Source organism: Ictidomys tridecemlineatus, chromosome 6 (assembly GCF_052094955.1).
Source record: "Ictidomys tridecemlineatus isolate mIctTri1 chromosome 6, mIctTri1.hap1, whole genome shotgun sequence".
Taxonomy (NCBI): Eukaryota; Metazoa; Chordata; class Mammalia; order Rodentia; family Sciuridae; genus Ictidomys; species Ictidomys tridecemlineatus.
The window spans coordinates 77,148,727-77,169,921 of NC_135482.1; the positions used below are offsets into that span (position 1 = coordinate 77,148,727).

The 21,195-nt window shown below is 34.8% G+C and overlaps 1 protein-coding gene across 5 annotated transcripts in view; it reads left to right on the plus strand.

The window, feature by feature from the left end:
• Dennd5b (DENN domain containing 5B) overlaps nucleotides 1-21,195 on the plus strand; it is a 184,838-nt gene that overhangs the window by 41,991 nt on the left and 121,652 nt on the right. For 4 of the 5 annotated variants that reach the window (XR_013422993.1, XM_078014940.1, XM_078014938.1 and 1 more), the window contains exon 2: nucleotides 20,934-20,999. The exons of the other annotated variant lie outside the window; for it this stretch is intronic. Coding sequence is in view for 3 of the 4 variants with exons in the window: in XM_078014940.1 (XP_077871066.1) it covers nucleotides 20,934-20,999 (66 nt within the window). In the remaining variant the exon portion in view is untranslated. The remainder of the gene's footprint in view (nucleotides 1-20,933; nucleotides 21,000-21,195) is intronic. 5 annotated transcript variants of the gene reach the window in all.

The following is a 21,195-nucleotide window of genomic DNA, read 5'->3' on the forward strand; positions in this document are numbered from 1 at the left end:
AACAAGAATATATTGTTTTTTAAAATGGTCACCCATTCTCTTGCCTTCCCTTAGGGGCAAGCAATTTCACTTACTCCAAACCTTCAGACGTTCCCCGCATGGGCCGCCAAATGCCACAGTCTGGCTAGGCAAATCACGAGCCATTGAAGCAGGAACAAACTTTATTTTTGAACTGTAAGAAAAAACCTCACACACGCTCCTGGAGAATCCTCCCGAAAACCACGAGGCTCCTGCAGGAACCCCCAGCGGGAAATATCTCTCCGGGAAATCCCTCCTCCTGCACTTCCCCAACCAATGGGAACTCTCGGGGAATCCCCGGAAATCCCCATGAGAACTCCAGAATAACGTAAGAACTCAAAAGTAGCCGCAGAGGCGGATATTAATGCCTCGCCTGTCAATACTGTTGGCAAAATGCCCAGGGACCATACAGACTGGCTGTGGCTCTCAGCATGGGTCAAATGGTGGTTCCATTCCAAGTTTTCTGGGGAATCTCCATACTGCTTTCTAGAGTGGTTACACCAATTTGCAGTCTCATCAGCATTGTATGAGTGTATACCTTTCCCTCACCTCTCACCAACACTTACTGTTGCTTGTATTCTTGATAATTGCCATTCTGACTGGGGTGAGATGAAATCTTAGTACATTTTACTCTGAATTACCTGTCACACAGAAAGAGCCTGATGTCTCTCCTAGCATTCTTGTTTCTCTGAGAATATTGCTATTGAAATTTTTTTACAGTGTAGGCTTACCAATTAATTAAAACAAAAGCCACATGTGTGTTTTAAGCATGTGTCAGTATATGTATGTATGTTTCCATCAAGCTTTTAAGACCAAGACTTTTCCTTTGAATAAGTAGTTGCTGACTAATCTTTTTTTCATAATCCCATCAAAAATGAATCATCTATGATTTTCACTTTTTCTTTCTTTGAAGTTGAATGAGAATTTAAAGCCATTTCAGAGAAATCTAAGTACAGAATCCTTCCAAGGTTTTATGATTTTTCTACCCTTAATTTAATCTTACTACATCTCATAATTGGATAGCAATTTTATTATTTTAACATTGTGTTAGCTTTCCATTGCTATGACAAAATACCTGAGAAAATCAACTTAAGGGAGGAGATTTTTATTTTGGTTCATGGTTTCCGAGATTTCAATCCATGGTCAGCTGGTGAGGCAAAAGCATCATGGTGGAAGGAAGTGGTGGAGGAAAGCTGCTCACAAAATAGAAGCCAAGAAGCAGGTAGAAAAAGAGGAAGGGGCTAGAAACAAGATATATTCCCCCCAGTGACCTATTTTCTTGAAGTAGGCCCCACTTCCTGCAGTTTCCACCACCTCCCATTAATGCCATCAAAAAAGAATCCACCCGTATGTTGATCCACTGATGAGGTTAGAGCCTCATGATCCCATCACTTCGCAGAAGCCCCACCTCTAGGACTTGATGCATTGGGAAACAAGCTTTCAACATGAGAATCTCTGCAGGACACTTCAGATCCATATATATTTAGCTTCATCCTCATGGAAATTATATTTCTTTAAATCATATTTCATAGGTTTACTTAAAGTTAATTAAGTTATAAATTTGGTATCATGTACGACTGAATAAACTGGTTGGGAATGGCTCTCCATAAGCAAATTCAAGTAGCAGCAGCAGTTCATGTGCATTTGGTCCACTATGGAAACTGGCCATTATGTTCACAGGGCAAGATTAGTCTGTCCATGTTGTTGACTAAGGAGGAATTGGTTAGGAATAATTCTACAGATCTTAAGTGTTCTATGAGCACACTGTAGATACTGCTTTTATGACATTTATTTCACTAGTCTGATAGTTTATTTGTTTGTCTTCCTCATGGGATTTCAGCTTTCAAGACAGGAGTATATTCCCTTTGTATTAAATTCCTAGTTCCTAGTATGTATATACTTGGCATGGTCACTTTAAAAAATGAATTATATTGATTCTAATCTCAATATAACTCAATTATATGGTGAGACTGTCAAGCATAAAGTTTAGGATGACTTCCAGTTTCATTAGTTAGTTGTGTGTCATATTCAGAATTATTTCATTGTATTTGCATTATGTTGAACTGGGGTGACAGGTTTTAAGATAATAGACTAACTGTTGACTACTCTGAAATGTTAATTCTGTGAGGTAGAGACTATTTTATTCACCAGTGTTATCATTGGTACCTAGAATATAAAATATTAATGCTTGTTAGGCAATAAGTATTATCAGTCAAAAATTTTTTTTTAATTATTGAATTTGGGGAGGGGAGAATAGGATGGTGAAAGCTCTTAAAGTAAATAAATTCTGAATTTTCTACTTCATTCATTAGTTTTATAAAATGTGAGAATTAATCTGGCATGAAATTACTGATCTTACAGTAATTTTGTTGAATTTACTGAGTGGTCATTATATACCTGTATGTGTAATGATTCTGTATATTGAATAAGTTCTATGAGATAGTACTAGGGAAGCCTGAATTTTGTTATCTTTACTGCTGCCTAGAGCTCTCACAGCACTTAGTAGAGTATCTTATTCATACAAGCTAACCAAAAATATTTTGGTTCAAATATCAAGGTTCAGATACCTTGTTAATTTGTTCTTGTTAAGTCAGCAATTAATGTTTTACTTATTTACCCCAAACTTATAAAACATAGCTATAAAAAATAATTTTCTGGACTAAGAATGTAGCTCTATTATTATTATTTTCCTTCTTGTCTTCCAAAAATTTTGTTTGTGTACTTCCTTTTTCTTTTTCAGATGGGTTTCTTTCTTTCTTTCTTTTAATCCCTATAGTTATAAGCTGATATTTACTTATTTTTATAGCTGAGTTGTACTATTGAATGAACATACTACAATTTGTATATCCCCTTGCCTATTGATGAACATTTAGGTTGTTTCCAGTTTTTTGTTACTGTAAATAAAACTATTTCTGCATGTGTGTGTATGTATATATATATATATATATATTTTTTTTTTTTTTTTTTTTTGGCAAGACATCATGTAAATCTTAGAATTTGAATTGTAGGTATACTGGTAGGTACATGTTTAACTTTATAAAAATAGCCCAACAATTTTTTTTGTTTGTTTTTTGTTACCAGGGATTGAACCCAGGGGTGCTCAACTACTGAACTACACCCCTGGCTCTTTTTTTTTGAGATAGGGTCTCACTAAGTTGCAGAGATTGACTTTGAACTTGTGATCTTTCTGCCTCAGCCCCCCAAGTTGCTGGGATTAAATAATTTTATACTATTACCAACACTGTATTGAGTTTCATTTAGTCCATAGCCTTACCAGTAGTTGGTATTGATATGTCTTTTTAATTTTAATTACTCAGTGGATATGTTCCAGTGTCTCATTTGTATTTTACGTAATGACTAATGATGTTGAACGTCTTTTTCTTTGCTTATTAGCTATTTGTATATGTCGTTGGTTTTCTTTTTTATCTTTAAAAAAAATGTATTATTGTTTTTATTTATTTATAGAAAATTTTAAAATATCTTGGTGATAATTTTGTCAAATATAAGAATCTTTAGTTTTGAAATTTAAATATATGTTCAGTTTAGAGATTTTAAAGGATTTTGGGGATCAAAGTGATTGCTAAGTTTATTACTAGAGAAATATAATTCCAGTTCTAAATGTAGGGTATTAGAAGATTGATTAGGGTATTCAGGAGAAATGTCAGTTATCTATTGATGTGTAACTGACTACCTCAAACATAGTGGTCTAAATCATCAGTGATATATTTTTAAAAATTTCTAGCTTGGCTGGGCGATTCCACCTCACATGGTTGGCTGGGATCATTGATATGGCTAGATGTCCATGGTGGTTTCTCAGTTGACTTGGGTGACTCTACTAGCTGGGGGTCAGCCAGGCTTCGTCCCACTTCTTTGGGTCATTCCCTCATTCCTCAGTAGTTTAACCCATGTACACTTTTATATGGTAGCTGGATTCAAAGTTAGAAACAACAGAAGTTGCCAGGATTCTTAAGAGTGAAGCCTAGTACTGTCACAGTAACATCTCAGTTACATTTTGCTGGTTGAAGCAAGTCATTTTTTAAAATGGGGGAGGGGTCATAAGGCCAGTCCAGAATCAAGGTGAGAGAAGTAGACCTCCTCCTCTTGATGAAAGAAGTGTTATTGGAAAGGAAAAAATTATTGGTAGTCATTTTTTGAAATATTTTACTAAAAGAAATAGACCCTTAAAGATCCTTAATAAACTAAAATTTGATAAAAATATGATAATTTATATTATTCCTATGTTTACTTTTTGTTTTACCATAGAATATGTTTTATTGAATTTCTTCAAAATAATTCAATTATAGAACCATACAGTAGAATCAAGTTGTGGTTACTTGGTTGGGAAGAACATAAGCTTTCAAATTAGTTTTCACTTGGGACCCAAGGGGAGGTGGCAGAGAATAGTTGGACATTAATTCTTTTGGGAGGATATAGCAACAAACTTTATGTCATTGTAATTAAAACTTAATATCACCATGGCTCCCCCAATTAGGTCAATATGTCACATGTTAGTCATGAGCTGCAGATGAGTTGGTGATAGGAGATCACAGCACGAAGTATGGAAAGAATTTACATCATGCTGTTTTTGTTACTCCTGTATTTACTTTTTTTTTAATTTTTATTTTTTTTAAATTTATTTATTTTTTTATTGGTTGTTCACAACATTACAAGGCTCTTGACATATCATATTTCATACATTAGATTGAAGTGGGTTATGAACTCCCAATTTTACCCCAAATGCAGACTTAACCATCCTTTCATCTTTTTTATTCTATGTATTAATTTATTCCTTACTGGGACTGGGGATGTGGCTCAAGCGGTAGCGCGCTCGCCTGGTATGCGTGCGACCCGGGTTCGATCCTCAGCACCACATACCAACAAAGATGTTGTGTCCGCCGAGAACTGAAAAATAAATATTAAAAAAAAAATTCTCTCTCTCTCTCTCTCTCCTCTCTCACTCTCTCTTTAAAAAAAAAAAAATTTATTCCTTACTACATGTATTCTGTTTCAGGTGTTGCTAAGACATGATACAAAACTGTTGAGATAAAAAGCTTAGGGCTGGATATGGTAGCACATGCTTGTAATTCTAGCAACACAGGAGAGTGAGGCAGAAGTGTTGTGAGTTTTGAGTGATTGGTAAGTTTATTGCTAGCTTGGGCAATTTAGCAAGACCCTGTCTCAATAAAAGTTATAAAGGGCTGGAGGTGTAGCTCAGTGGTAGAGCATCTTCTGGTTCAACCCCAGTACTCTCAGTACCACCACAACAAAAAGGCTCAGTGGTTTTCACTTAAAAGACCATGTTTTAGCTTTTTCCCTGATGGGACTTAAAGAACCAACCTGAACATTCGTTGAGGAAGAAAGGTTTATTTAGGTATTCACCATCTCAGAGGTCTTAGTCTGTAGAAGCAGGGCTCAAGGTGAACCAAGACACTGTGGGTGGAAGAGGATGTGGTGGATGGAAGCAGCCCACATGATGATCAGCAAGCAGAGAGAGAGACTCCACTTGCCATATACAAATAGATACCCAAAGCCACGTCCCAATTCCCACCTTGTTTAGCCACACCCTACCATTTCAGTTACCACTTAATTAATCCTTGGGGGGGGATTAAATCACTGATTGGGTGAAGACAGTTAGAACCCAATCATTTCTCCTCTGAACCTTCTTGCATTGTCTCACAGGTGAGCTTTTGGGGGACACCATATCCAAACCATAACAGTGATCTAAGGCTGTGATGCTCAGTGGAGTCACTTGGCCTCATGTAGCTGATGACCACTTGGAACTTGCATAGTCTAAAATGAGATTTACAGTATGTATAAGATACTGGATTTCAAAGACTAAATATCTCACTAAAAGTTTTGTGTATTGATTACATTATGAAGTAATATTTGGGGTATACTGGATTAAATATATCATTAAAATGAATTCTTCCTATTTCTTTTTACTATTTAAAAAAATTGTTTTTAGTTGTAGATGGACACAATACCTTTATTTGATTTATTTTTATTTTTATGCGGTGCTAAGAATTGAACCCAGTCCCTCACATGTGCTAGGCAAACACTCTACTACTGAGCTACAACCATAGCCCCTTTACTATTTCTAAAATGTGATTACTAGAGAATATTTAATTACATATATGACTCACGATATATTTATTTTTTCTTTGCTAACTAAATTTTTTTCAGCAAAAGTATCTACTAACTATTTCTTGATCATCAAATATGTCATTTTAATTCATTATAAGTGTCTGGAAACTGAAATAATACACAATTGTATCCCTATATTTTGGAATAAGGTATAAAAATTCCTTAGTTTATTCTATTAGTAAGAGCCTTAACACAGAATATCTGCAGGAGACTGTGGTTTCTTTATTGGTGCATTACAATTATACATAATAGTGGGATTCATTATGCCATATTTGTACATGTACATAACAGTATTTTACCCTCTCATTCCCCAGTACCTTCCCTTTCCCTCCCCTGAAGGAGATGGGGTTTTACAGATAATGTCAATTCATTTGGAAGAACATAAGTTGGATAATGTTTATTTACTCTTCTGCTAATAAATTATTTCTACAATAAGTTCCCAAGCTGGTGTAGACATTACCAAGAAATGTCTGCATAGGTAACAAACATATCCAGCAAATAGGAATGGCCATACAGCAAAATGTCTTTGCTGATAGATACAGGGATTTTCTTTGGGTTAATGAAAGTATTCTAAAATCAAATAGGGTTGATTTGTACACTCAATGAATACACTAAAAATTACTTAATTGTATACATTTTAAAAGAGTAGATGTATGTGAAATGTATCCCAGTAAAGCTGACCACTTTGCACATGCACATCTGCAGTTACTGACTTAATAGTCATTTAATGAAAATTAGGTGAACAAATGCACAAAAAGCAACCATATATTTGAGAAGAACTGTGATCAGACAAAATTGGACTGTCCCTTTTTAACTTCTGAAGTATTCTCATAGATCTGGTTGTATTTTGAGAACAATAGTGGCCTTCTTTTGTAGATACTTGTAAAGTTATTAGACAATGTCTATGAATTGCATATGTATATGAGATTGAATGTCTCATCTAAGTTCTAGTATAAATGTATGTGATACACTGGAAGATGTAAACACGATGAATTCAGACATTGAGTGGGGGATAAAAACACTTAAAATTTTATCATTTGATGTTGAGGAATTTATTCTTTAATGGAATTTTTAGACAGAGTTTTTTATATCTACTCTTCATCTTTTTAGGCATGTCTTCTGTTTCTGATACCATTAATTCATCCTTTAGAAAAATCATGCTCCCTAACTCACAAGAATACCGCAAGAGAAGTCATGTAATTGTTTTCAACTTCAGAGAGTAGCTAAGTATGCAGATTTCTTATTTGCTACCATCTGAGGCTAGTAATATATCCTGGATAGCTATCAAGTGCCCAGAAAGAAAGAAATACAATAAATTTGATGCATCTCTTTTCTCCCAATATGCCCTTTCTAAGTCATTTCCACAGGAGAAGTGCCAAAGTCAGAAGAGAAGCTGACCTAAAATTTTACTATCATGAGCAAAACTCTTTGCATAGATTTTTACATAGCTGCTGCATTTGCCTTAATCCCTTTCCTGAAAAGCCTTGTTACCAAGGCCTTATTCTGGGGGTGCTTTCAGTAACCTTTCTGACACAGGTTTAATGCTGATTATTCCCCAAACAATTCTAGGGCAGGGATGCCTGCCAGGATAAAGAATGAACAAAATTGGTTTTCACACAGGCCAGCTGCAATTGCTGCAGCTAGAGTCTGTCAAATGAGGACCGTTTTCTTGTTTATCAAGATGAGGTTAAATTAGCACAGCATGAAGCAAAAAGGATTAAAAAAAAAAACAACTAGCTATGTTAGTCAAGTATTACGCATTGAGTGAAATTCAGATAGTTTTAATCAGTTTGAGATAAGAAGGTAATATATGATACTAATATATGATATATACTACTAATATATGATACTTTTAATCATATATTGATTAAAAGTCACTTGAAAGATTTGGTTGCTAATAATCCTAGTAAAAATGATGTATTTGAATAGTTCTTAAAAGCTTATATATTGCATTTGAGAAATATCACTTAGCCTATATGTATTGAGTCTGTGCTCATGCTTAGCCCTGCACCTGGCATAAAGGTGAAGAGGTAGCCATTTAATAGAGGACACTGTCTTTGAGTTTCTGGAGACTTTAATTTAAACCACAGCAATATCCATATCCCCTTAATGTAAAATAAGGAAGGCTGTATAATCTCTTAAAGATTATTCAAGCCTAATATTTTATGAATTATAATGATGAAACACTATTAAAAGGTTTGAATGGGAGTATCATGAGATTTATATTTGGAAAGTTTTCTTAGCTGTATTATGGAGTAGGGGTTAGTGGAGAGCAAGCCTGACAATCAATAGAACAATGAAAACATTGATTGATTGATTGATTGATTGATTATAGTGGGGATTGAACCCTGGGGCACTCTACCACTGAAATATACCCTTCTTATATAACCCCTTCTTTCTTTCTTTCTCTCTCTTTCTTTCTCTTTCTCTCTCTCTCTCTCTCTCTCTCTCTCTCTCTCTCTCTCTCTCTCTCTCTTTCTTTCTTTCTTTTTCTTTCTTTTTTTTTCCTTTCTGACAAGTCTCATTATGTTTCCCAGGCTGCCCTTAAACTTGCCATCCTCCTGGATCAAATCCCTAAGTCACTGGAATTTTAGGCATGAACTCCCATTCCCATCTCAGCCTTTGGTTTTTTTAGGATTGGCTTATTTCACTTTACATGGTAGTCTCCAGTTCTATTCATTTACTGGCAAATACCATAATATATTTCTTCTTTATGGCTGAGCAATATTCCATTGTGTACATATATCACTTTTCTTTCTCCATTCATCTGTTGAAGGGTACCTGAGTTGGTTCCATAGCTTAGCTATTGTGAATTGAGCTCCTATAAACATTAATGTGGCTGCATCACTTTAATATTTTAAGTCCTTTGGGTATATGCCAAGGAATGGGATTACTGGGTCAAATGGTGGTTCCATTCCAGGTTTTCTGAGGAATCCCCATACTGCTTTCCAGAGTGCTTGCACCAATTTGCAGTCCCATTAGCAATGTATGAGTGAACCTTTTCCTCCACACCCTTGCCAACGTTTATGGTTACTTGATCATTGCCATTCTGACTAGAGTGAGATGACATCACAATGTAGTTTTAATTTGCACTTCTCTAATTGCTAGAGATGTTGAACATTTTTCATTTTTGTTGAGCATTCATATTTCTTCTGCAAAGTGTCTGTTCAGTTCCTTTGCTCATTTATTGATTGAGTCATTTGTTGTTGTTTTTGGTGTTAAGTTTTATGAGTTCTTTTTACATCCTGGAGACTAGTGCTCTATCTGAGGTGCAGATGGCAAAGATTTTTCTCCCATTCTGTAGGCTCTCTCTTCACATTATTGATTATTTCTTTTACTGTGAAAAAGCTTCTTTCTTTGAAAACATTTCATTTATTGATTCTTGATTTTTACTTCTTGGGCCTTAGGAGTTTTGCAAGGAAGTCAGTTTCTAAGCTGACATGATGGAGTGTTGGGCCTACCTTTTCTTCTAGTAGGTGCAGGGTCTCTGGTCTCATGCCTAGTTCCTTGATCCACTTTGATTTCAGTTTTGTGCAGAGTCAGAGATAGCAGTTCAACTTCATTCTGCTACATATGGATTTCCACTTTTCCTGGCACCATTTATTGAGGAGGCTATCTTTTCTCTAATGTATACTTATGGTCCCCTTGTCTAGTATGAGATAACTATTATTTATGTGAGTTTCTGCAGAACTAACTCTTAAGTCAGGAATGCCATTAGGCATGCTTGCTGTTATGCTTATTTACTGGGAAAAGTGAGTGTTTTCATAAAATTTGGGAAAGTATTTAAGAAATAATCTTTATAATATTTACTGTTTTATGATATAATTTCAATTATTGCCATTTTCCTTTTAGAAAACACAGAAAGACTAAGCTTACCCCCGGTCACATATGGCTTAGTCATATTTATGCTCTGGAAACCCAACAACTAAGAATCATTCTCCACATGATGAGAATATTCAGCCATCTTTATTATAGAGAACACTTTATATGGTAGAAGGGATTTCTTTCATTCTAGTTTATTTCCCCCTTGCAACAGAAGGAAGGGACAAGAGTATCTCAGGTTTTGACTTTGGTGAATATCATTATATCACTTGGTTTCATTAATTGACACAAGTAATAGAGGAAGAAGAGATAGTCTAGGAGATATATAAAGGGTTCATTTTAGGATACTTTGAGGGTTTTTTTTGTTTTTTTTTTTTTTTGTATTTGTAGATGGACAAGATGCCTTTATTTTATTTATTTTTATGTGGTGCTAAGGATCGAACCCATTGCCTCACACATGCCAGGCAAGCGCTCTGCCACTGAGCTACAGCCCCAGCCTTACTTTGAGGTTTATTAGTTTGTGGTAGTGTGGTTTCCAATAGGCACTTGGAAATACTGACCTGGAGAGAAGAATGACATATGTATGTATGTATGTGTGTGTGTGTGAGTGTGTGTGTGTGTGTGTGCGTGTGCGTGTGCGTGTGCGTGCGTGTGTAGATTAGAAAGTCCATTAATGTGGGTGTAGCATAAGCTGGTGGAGTGTATAGAGTAAGAAAACATGAGCAGTGGAATACAAATACATGGGGAGGAATAGAAGAGGAGAAACCACGGAGGTGACTGATAAACAAGTTTCTTTAATAACTGCCCAGTTTTGAAAAGTTGTCAGAGAAAAGAACACTTGGGTAAGGGCAGCTGAACTTTGTAACTACAAATCTTGACTTCCACTTGGGGATCTCTCCAATCTGCTGCTACCACCATGCTGGATTTGGGTAGTATAGCTCCTTCTTTACTACACTAACCTTTCTTGATTCTTATAACCAAGCATAGTAAGACTTTGCAAAAAATCCATAATGATAATAGAAAGAAATCATAAATGGAAAGGAACATAATTTTAAAAATATTTATATGACTGCTTTTATTGCTCCAAGAATCACCTGGTCTTTTTAGGCCCTTTGCAGAGTTCATTCTTTCTCAGATACAGAATTGCCATTTCACTGAAACTAAGATGTATCCCCGCATGGGAGGTTCTTTGGCTCACCAGTAAGGAAAGTCATTAAGTATATCTAGTTTGCTTGTGGTCTAGGCATAATGGAATGAGATCCAAAGAGAAGAAAGAGTTCCTTCTTCATACCTGTCTAAGCTCCATCTTTCATATTTTCATGTCATCTGATGTCTTCCTTCTTCAGGGGAAATAATACCTTTTTTATTTTTTTATTTTGAGACATGGTCTAGTTAAGTTGCAGAGCCTGACCTTGAAGTTGGGATCCTCCTGCCTTAGCCTCCCAAGTCAGTGGGATTACAGGCATGCATCACCGAGCCTGGCTGGATCCTAGCTCATCAGCTTTATATTACAATATCAATTTTCAGGAAACACAGAAGAGAAAGAGGCATATTAAGCTATAGCATGAGATACAGTCAACAAAGTCTAAACTGTGGAAACTCTAATCAAGTTTTTCAACAAATAAGCCTCCTGTGGGAGGGAAAGGTAGGAAAGAAACCCTATGATTAAAAGAGACTTAAAAGCATATCAACACTATGGGGCTGGGGTTGTGGCAGTACCACATAAAAATAAATAAATAAAATAAAGGTATTGTGTCTAACTACCACTAATTTTTTTAAAAAAGCATATCAGCACTAAGAAACATAAAACTATTAATAAGTACAAGAACAAAAACATATATTTTATATTTTTAGTAAAGAGATAAGCAAGTAAGGGGTAGGAGGAAGGAATAAAGGATTTAGGTCCCTCTCATTGTTTTTTTTCAAACATTTCTTTCCAGGTAGCCCCAATATAGAAGACAAAGTGAACCTTGATAGCTCCTAGGGGCCTTCCATGTGAACTTGAATTTTGCATTGTAGACCACATTATAAAATTAATATTCTTTGCTGTTTAAATAATATTCTAATACCAAAGTTTTCTTATATAATTGGTGTTGGAGAATAATGAATCATGTTTACTCTGTGAATTTGGTACTCTAATTTGAAAAACATGGTGATGTAATACCTTACATAAATCTTATTATACTGAATATTAATATTTGCTTTCTCATTGTCTTCTCTATTACATGCTGAGTTTCTTGAGTTCAGAGACTGAATCTTATTTTTCTCTGTACTATTGAAGACAGTTTTACATCTGGTGTTCAGTGACATTTATTGCTTATTTGCTCAATGAAATTAAATCAGTGAATATTTTGTTAAAGAAAAAAAGCATATCAGCAATTCATAAAATATGGACTTAATTTGAATCCTGATGTGTGCTGGCATCTTCCTATAATCCCAGGAGGCTGAGACAGGAGGAGTGCTAATTCAAAAAGTGAATGTAAAAAGTAAGGCAGTAGGGCTGGGGTTGTAGCTCCGTGGTAGAGCGTTCATCTGGCATGTATGAGGCACTGGGTTGGATCCTCAGCACCACATGATAAATAAATGAATAAATAGATAGATACATAGGTAGATAAAAGTATTTTTAAAAAAGGTGAGGCGGTAAGCAACTCAGTGAGACCCTGTCTCAAAATAAAATATAAAATAGGGCTGGGGATGTGGTTCAGTGATTGAGTGCCCTGAGTTTAATCCCCAGTACCCCATAAAAAGGGGACATTTATAAGATAATTGAAAAATTCAATAATAATCAAATATTTTATATTAGGGAATTCTTGTTTTTTTAGTGTCATAATGGTATTGTAGTTGTCTTATGAAACAGAGAGGGAGTCCATATGTCTTAGAAAGACATATTGAAATGTTTACCTCCTGCCAGCTGAAGATGGGCTTAAACTTATTAAACTTATCGTTAATGACCTATTTTATTTTGGTATTAGTGACTTTTAAAAGTTTTTACCTATTGAATTTGAGTATAGAAGTAGAATAGTGCAGTGAGTTCCCATGTACCCATTAAAAAATTATCAATTCATACCAAGCATGTTTCTTCTGTACTCTGCCCCTTATTATTTTAAAGCTATTTTTGGACATCTTATGGTCTTTAAAAAATTCTTCAGTATATATCTGTAAAAGATTAGACCTCTATATTGACATTACCCTGAGGCAGTTATCACAACTAAAAATGTTAAATAATTCTTTAATATTATTAAATTGTGATTTAATATCCAGATTCTCATTTATCTCAAACATTTTACATCTTAAATAACCAAACATGACAATTCAATAAGTAAACCAAGTATGTAATATATCTTATGTTCGTAAGCAAAGTGATTTAATGTTACACAAATGATGTATAGTTACTAATTGTGAAAAGGATTTGCACAAAGCTCTGTGAAAAATATGAAGGAAACCTTACATTTGTCAATTTGTCAAATATGATATTTCGAATGTAATGGGAGTTTTTAAAGAAAATACAAGTTATTAGAGTGGAAGCTATTCTATAAAACTATAGCTTCTATAAAGCTGCTTTTAGTTGAACAGTTTAAATTATAAAGTACATGAGAAAGAGTGTACGGGTGTAGGCAAGAAAATGGAGTAGGGTGAAACCCACAGGTAAACTTCAAAACTAGCTTATCTTCTATTTTTGAAAAAACATAGTGAAAATAGATTGTGACCCCAGGGGATAGGAAATATATGGGGTTCCCCTTTTAAAATGTTCTCCTTTATAATAAAATTTATATTGTTGGAGATTTGTAAGATACTTCACAAAGTGCTCTTATAAAGGATTTTAAAATTTTATTTACAAACTGATGTTGCCAACTATACCTTATATTTATTTAGAAAATAAGTATTTAAAAAAGAAGTAAAAATTGGTTAACCTGTAAGGACCTAGAAGTATTTTCTGCAGCCTAGTAGTAATCCAGCACCCAGATTCTGTTTTCTTTCTTTTTTTCTTTTTCCCCCTGTACTGGGAATTTTACCCAGGAGCATGCTTCCACTGAGCTATATCTCCAGCCCTTTAAAATTTGTATTTTGAGGCAAGGTCACACTAAGTTGCCCAGGCTGACCTTGAATTTGCAATCCTCCTGCTTCCTTCGGCCTCCTGAGTTGTTGGGGTAACAAGAGTTGTTGGGGTAACGAGCGTGTGCCACCCTGCCCAGTTCCAGATCCCCCCCCCTCTCTTTCTTTTTCAGTTGTAGATGGACACAAAACCCTTTGCTTTATTTATTTATTTGTATGTGGTGCTGAGGATTAAACCCAGTGCCTCTTCTGTGCTAGATAAGTGCTCTACCTCTGAGTTACAACCCCAGCCCCCCAGATCCTCATTTCTAATGCCATTCTTCAATTAGAGGAATGAAGAAATCCTTGGAGAAATAACTGATTTCTAGAAATGGGGCAGGAAATATATAAGATAAGCTTTATACTGCCAGAAATTAAAGTAGCCCTCAAAAAACCACACCAGGTCTAAGAGTATAGCTCACAGTCATGTGGAAGGCCCTGGGTTTTATCCCTAGCACTGGAACCCTCCCTCCACCCATGGAAAATAAAACAAAAATCACATAGCTGAGGGTTTGAATCAAATTAAAGAGTTCTCAATGACCAAAACTGGAAAAAAAATTAAAATCCCAAAATAAAAGAATATTCAATCATGACATAAAATATAACATAAATGTAATTATGACTCCATATTAGTGTAGATAAGTGATCAGATAATAAATTGGGAGAAGAGACAAATCTCCCTTGCAGGAAAATATTAAATAATTTTTGTAGATGCTCCACTCTCAAGGAGGTGAGACATAATTCCCCATTCTTTAAGTATGGGCTGAGTTAAGTGACTTCCTTCTGAACTTTATAGTATAGCAAAGAGGAGAAAAAAAGAGAAACTTTACTGTGGAGAAACCTGACACTATCTCAGCCATTTGATCAAGGTTAGAATCAGTAGTGCTAACATATGGATAGAGTATACCCACAATATAATGTAATTAAAGTGGCACTTTACTTCTATGATCTTATTCTCCCAAACCTATAACCATAGTCTTATCATAAGGAAGATGTCAGACAAATTCCATTTGAGGAGCATTCTAAAAATACCTGATCAGTGCTCAGAATTGTCAGTGTCATCTAAAACAAGGAAAGTCTGAGAAACCATCATAGCCAAGAGGAACTTAAGGAGACATGACTACTAAATGTAATGTGGTATTCTGAATAGGATTCTGGAATAGAAAAAGAGCCTTCGATAAAAACTCAGAGAATCTGGATAAAATTTAGACTTTTGTTGATAATTACATATCATTATTAGTTCATTAATTGTTATAATGTATTATATATATTGCTTATAGGAGAAATTGGTTGCAAGACATATGAGAGTTCTCTGTGTTCTTCCCAATTTTTCTGTAATGTCACTCTATAAAAACTAAGTTTGTTTTTTTAAAAAGTTAACTATGAAGTCCAGCATTCAAAACAAAGAATTTTTAAAAATCTGATCCTGTGTTGCTGGTGAACATCAGATAAATATATGTGGAATATATATAGCCTTATATTTGGAATAAGGCAGGTATCAGGTTTTAACTTATATCCCAATACAACTTAGTAAATAAATAGAATGTTCAAAAGAAAATGGGCTTTTGTTTTTTTATTCCTTTGATTACATTTCAGTTAATGTAGTCAGGGTTTTGAAATGAATCATTTTCACAGCTGCTGTGAAGATGAAATAAATACATCTTACAAATCCTGAAGCATGTGTATAATTCAGACCTGAGCATATAGGTTCCATTCATCTTTCCATTTATTCAGTAAACATATGTGCCAGGCACAGTATTAAGTAGGTGTTAAAGCTCTAAAGAAGGATAATATATTGAAGAACTTAAAATCTAAAGGAAGAAAAAAGCATTTAGCAGCTTTAATGTAGTATAGTAAATAAACAGCAGTATGCATAGAAATTATGAGAACAGAATTCCAAGAACTTCACATTTCTATTTCCTTTAAAAAAAAAAAAAAAGCTGTATTAGGCCGTTTTCTATCTCCATAACAAATATGAGTCTGGGTACCTTATTCAGCTCACAATTTTGAAAGCTGAAAGTCCAAGATTGGGCAGCCCCATCTATTCAGCCTCTGGTAGATGGCTTCAGAATGGCTGCTGTAGCTTTCTCACAGCATTGTATCTAGGCTGTAAAGGTTCAAATCCCAGAAGAACAGGTGGAAATGCATGGCACTTTTAATGATCTCACCTTGGAGGCCATATAACATCACTTACACTGTATGGATGGAGTGTTTTGTTTGAGGCAGTTACATACGCCCTTCCAGGTTTAAGGGCAGAGAACATTGATTCCACCTTCTTTGGTGGAGTTTTAGAGGAACATGGGGAACAAGAAATACTGTTTTGGCCATGTTTGGAATACACAATCTGTTGTTTTATTATATCCCAAGAGCTTAGAATGGTGCCTTGGCTTGTAGAGTTTTTGTTTGTTTTAGTTCGAATCAGTTATATATAACAGTAGAAACTCTTTCATTCATTGTCACACAAATGGAGCAGAATTTTTCACTTCTCTGATTGTGTATTAAGTACAGTCACACCATTCGTACAGTCATACATGTACTTAGGGTAATGATGTCTGTCTCATTCCACTGTCTTTCCTACCTCTTTGCCACCTCCTCCCTACCACCCTGCCCCATTGTAGAGCTTTGTAAATGCCTGATGAATGAATGAATGAATGAATGAAGTGAGTTTATTAGAAGTGGAGTATAACATATGACCAGTTTGTTAGGATATTGCCTCAGTATTCCAAGCTTGACTTAAGTAGAAATGCAAAGGAAAGACTGATTTGGAGATACCTAGGAAGTACAGATTGCAAAATTTAGTGACCATTTGAATATGGAAATAAAGTAGGGGAATCTGGGTTGAGAAGGGGAGAAGTCTAGAATCTCAATCTAGCAATCTAGAATGACTTACAGTCAGTCAAAGAGACCAGCTCTGTGCTAAAGCAAATATCATAAATAGGAGCAACTGGAGAGGCTGAAGCAGGAGGATCTCAAGTTCAAAGCTAGCCTCTGCAACTTAGTGAGAACTTGTCTCAAAAAATAGGAAGAGCTTGGGTTCAACCCCCAGTACCACAATAATAAATACATATATGCATTGATACATAAAAGTAAATTTTTAAAAATTGTGAGCATGAATCCCTTCTTGATAAAATTATTTTTAGTGTTAAATTAATCCCTGAAAGGGCTGAATAAATAGGTGGAAATACTTAGATGATTTCATGAACTGTGTCACTGTTAACAGAGCAAAAGCTTTGCGGGAAAAGATCAGCTCAGTTTTGGAAGCACTGAAATTGAGGTTTTTGGTGCTAAGCCAGCCAAGTGAGATCCTTGAACTCAAGGCTGGAGAGCGTGCTCTTAAAGATTTTCTTTAGTGTTTTTCTGGTGGAAGGAGAAAGGACAACTTTGTTTTCCCTTACAAAATAGGAAATTTTTGCTTCTTTCAGTTCATTTTTATCCTTTTTGGTTGTTCTATTTATATTCATTTTGAAATGTAATTAAAATGACCTTTTTTCCTCCACCAAAAGTGACTTGGCTTTTTTCTTTTTTCTTTTTCTTTTTTTTTTTTTGGTACTGGGCAGTGAGCCTAAGGGTGTATCCCCAACTTTTTTATATTTTTTGTTTTGAGACAGAGTCTCACTAAGTTGCTTAGGGCCAAGCTGAATTGCTAAGGCTGGCCTTGAATTTCCAATCCTCCTGTCACAGCCTCCCTGATTGCTGGGATTACAGGCATGACCTACTACACCCTGCTCTTTTTTCTTTTTTAATGTTACACAGTAGCTTTGGAAATCCTAGTCTCTTATAGAATTAGCAAGGTCTTAGTCACATAGATCCCTTTGTACTCTTCCTAGTATATGAGGAGCATGATTTCATATGTTGGTGTGTAGTACCTTAGTACCATTAAAACCTGAATCTTAGCTATCACTGAGCATATTAGGAAAGGTCCTTGAAGGTCTTTGGATAAAAGAACACATTGATGGCAGAGAAACTCTTGAGACCTTTCTTTTCTTTCTTTTTTGTTAAGCAATTTTTTTAATATTTATTTTTTAGTTGTAGTTGGACACCATACCTTTATTTTATTTACTTTTATGCTGAGGATTGAACCCCAGGCCTCGCACGTTCTAGGTGAGTGCTTTACTGCTGAGCCATAGCCCCAGCCAGAGACCTTTTCTATTTAGCAAAAATCACATGAACTGAGCCATTCTGGCTTCTGACCACTTCAGATAATCATTGGGATATTATTACTTAACATTTTATTCTTAACAGAAAGAGAATTTCCCAGTGAATCTTGTTACTGACATTTCTTACCAGTTTTTCAGCGTTAGAATAACTTAATAAACCATGAAGCAAGATGTAATGTTTCACTAACCCCCTTCCCCATCTTGTTATTCATATCTTTAATTTAAAGAACTTTGAGCCAGGCATGATTACTCAAATCTCAGTGACTTGGGAGACTGAGGCAAGAGGATTGCAAATTTGAGACCAATCTCAGCAACTTAATTAAACCCTGTCTCAAATAAAAAGTAAAAAGTGCTGGGAATTAGCTCAGTGGTAGAGTACTACTGGGTTCAATGTGGAGTACCAAAAAAAAGAGAGAGAGAGAGAGAGAAACTTTGTTGATTCTTACATACTATTTTTTTCTTCCAAAGAGGGGAAGAAGAAGAAAGCAGTATTCCATATAAGTTGATTGATACCCTGTATAACCTAAACTGAACTGCTCGTGCTTTTGACTCCTAATAAAATTTTGGAAAGAGAATATTGACAACAAAAATTAGTTAATAGAAATGGAAGAAAAGGTCTACCTTTAGCTCTGAGCAGACAACTACTTCTTTGAGTTATGTAGCAGAAAAGTTTCAGTATGAATCATCTTAGAACAGCTCTGTAGTGTTGTCACTATAAATATTTTAATGGTAAGTGACTTTCTTTTGTTCCTGAAGGCAAAGTATTGTTCTCTTGGATGTTTCTTTAGCACAGAATGCATTAATTAGAAATAGGGGCAGATTGGCCTTATATTGTATGATAAAATACAACATGAGTACTAATATTAATATGGTCTCCCAGAAATATATTGAATAAATGATTCTCGTAGAAGGTAGATATCTAATAATAATAATATGTTCTTATTGTAATAGAAAAAAGTCTATATTTGATATATGAGAAAACTTTTGCTCAGAAATTATGATTGGATATAGGCTATTAGATTAGCATATTTATTCAAAATTAGAATCTTGTTTTCTAGGGTGTGCTTATTATTTGAAAATCACTTCAATATTCTTTAAATAATAAAAATGACACTTGTAATCCCAGCTATTTGGGAGGTCCAGGTAAGAGGATCACCCAAGTTCAAAGCCAGCCTGGGCAACTTAGAAGACCCTAAAAATTGTCCCAAAATAAAATGGGTTAGGGTTGTAGCTCATAGGTAAAATGCCCCTGTGTTCAATCCCCAGTACCAATAAAATATGAAAATTTTTAAATAATAAATATAATTTACAAGTATTGTTGAACATATAGTGCTAAACCTGAAAAATATGCATACTTTCATTATATCAGGTATAATAATGACTTTTTTTGAGAGAGAGAGACAGAGAAATAAAATGAATCTTTTTTTTTTTTTTTAATAGATGGACACAACACAATGTGTTTATTTTTATGTGGTGCTGAGAATCGAACCCGGGTCCCACCTGTGCTAAGTGAGCGCTGTACCGCTGAGCCACAATCCCAGCCCACAATAATGACTTTTTAAAAGTTTTCTTGTTTCATATTTTATTAGAAAAGGAATAATTTGATTAACATGGGCTGGAGCAAAGACTTCTTTATTCTACAGTATCAGAGAACTCCAGATCCTGGATTCATTGCTAAAGTTATTTTTGCAAGTAAATAATCTGTTGTATTCTACTCTTGATGCCAGGATGTATAGTTGCCTAACACTGCTGCCATATATTAAAGGCATGCCTATCACACCTGACTTTGGAATATAATTTTTCAAATATACTTGTTTTTCTTGAAAATTTTTAAATAAACAAAAAGTTGAGAAAATAGTTTCTTAGTTTTTACCTGATATCCCTTTTCTCTTGGAAGATCCCGTCTAATATGCCACATTATATTGTCTTTGACAGTTTTGATGAGTACATATCAGGTATATTATAAGTTATTTCTTTTAGAATTTGATGTTTTAGTTATGATTAGATTGGGGTTATAGGATTATATTATTTTAAAGCTATGTTTAACCTTAAGAGAATTGACAAACTGTCTTCCAAAGTGCCTGTACCGTTTTACATTCCCACTAACAATAAAAGAGTTTGTCGTTTCACAACCTTGTCAGCATTTGGTATTCTCAGTTTTTTGGACCTCAGCCATTCTAGGTATGCAGTGGTTGGAATACAATTTTAAAATTGACCATTTTGTCTTACTATTATTATATCTCACTATAGAAGCATTAGCTTTCTTCTCTTGATATTTCTCTTGAAATTAGTCTGTTTTTTTAACCTTTATTTTATATGTTTTTATTTTTATGTGGTGCCAGGAATCAAACCCAGTACCTTGCATGCTAGGCAAGCATTCTACCACTGAGCCACAATCCCTGCCCTTGAAATTAGTCTTTGGAGAGGATGTGTGTGGTTTTTCCCCATACAAATAATTGTTACTGGTATTTAAATGTCCTTTCACTATTAAGTTAAAATTGCCTATTTTCTTTTGCTTTCTTATCACTAATAGCTTATAAGCTACATTCTACTGGTGTTAAGCTGTACTTTTTTGATGTTAATGTCTTGTTTAATTGTTTTTGTTTAAGTTTTTATTCTCATTTTCCATTCTTCAAAGTCAGTTTTGCTTTTTTGTTTTTCTTTGTTCATAAAGCTTTTTGTTTCTGTTACATTATGTAGTTTTGTACCAATGGCTAGAAGCAGATCGTCATAGCAAGAGCCAAGAAGCTACAAATCCGACTTCAGGTAAAAATAATAGTTAAAAAAAAGGGTGGGTTGCTAGAAATCTTTATTGTAATTCACCCCAAGCCCATTATAAGCATTTCCTTATTTAGTTTCGCTTGGAGAGATCATCTAAAGATATTATTTTGTATTCTATTCTCTTGTCTGCATCTTAATTTTCATAAAGACCTCATTTGCTTCAGGCCTTGAAAAAATGTAT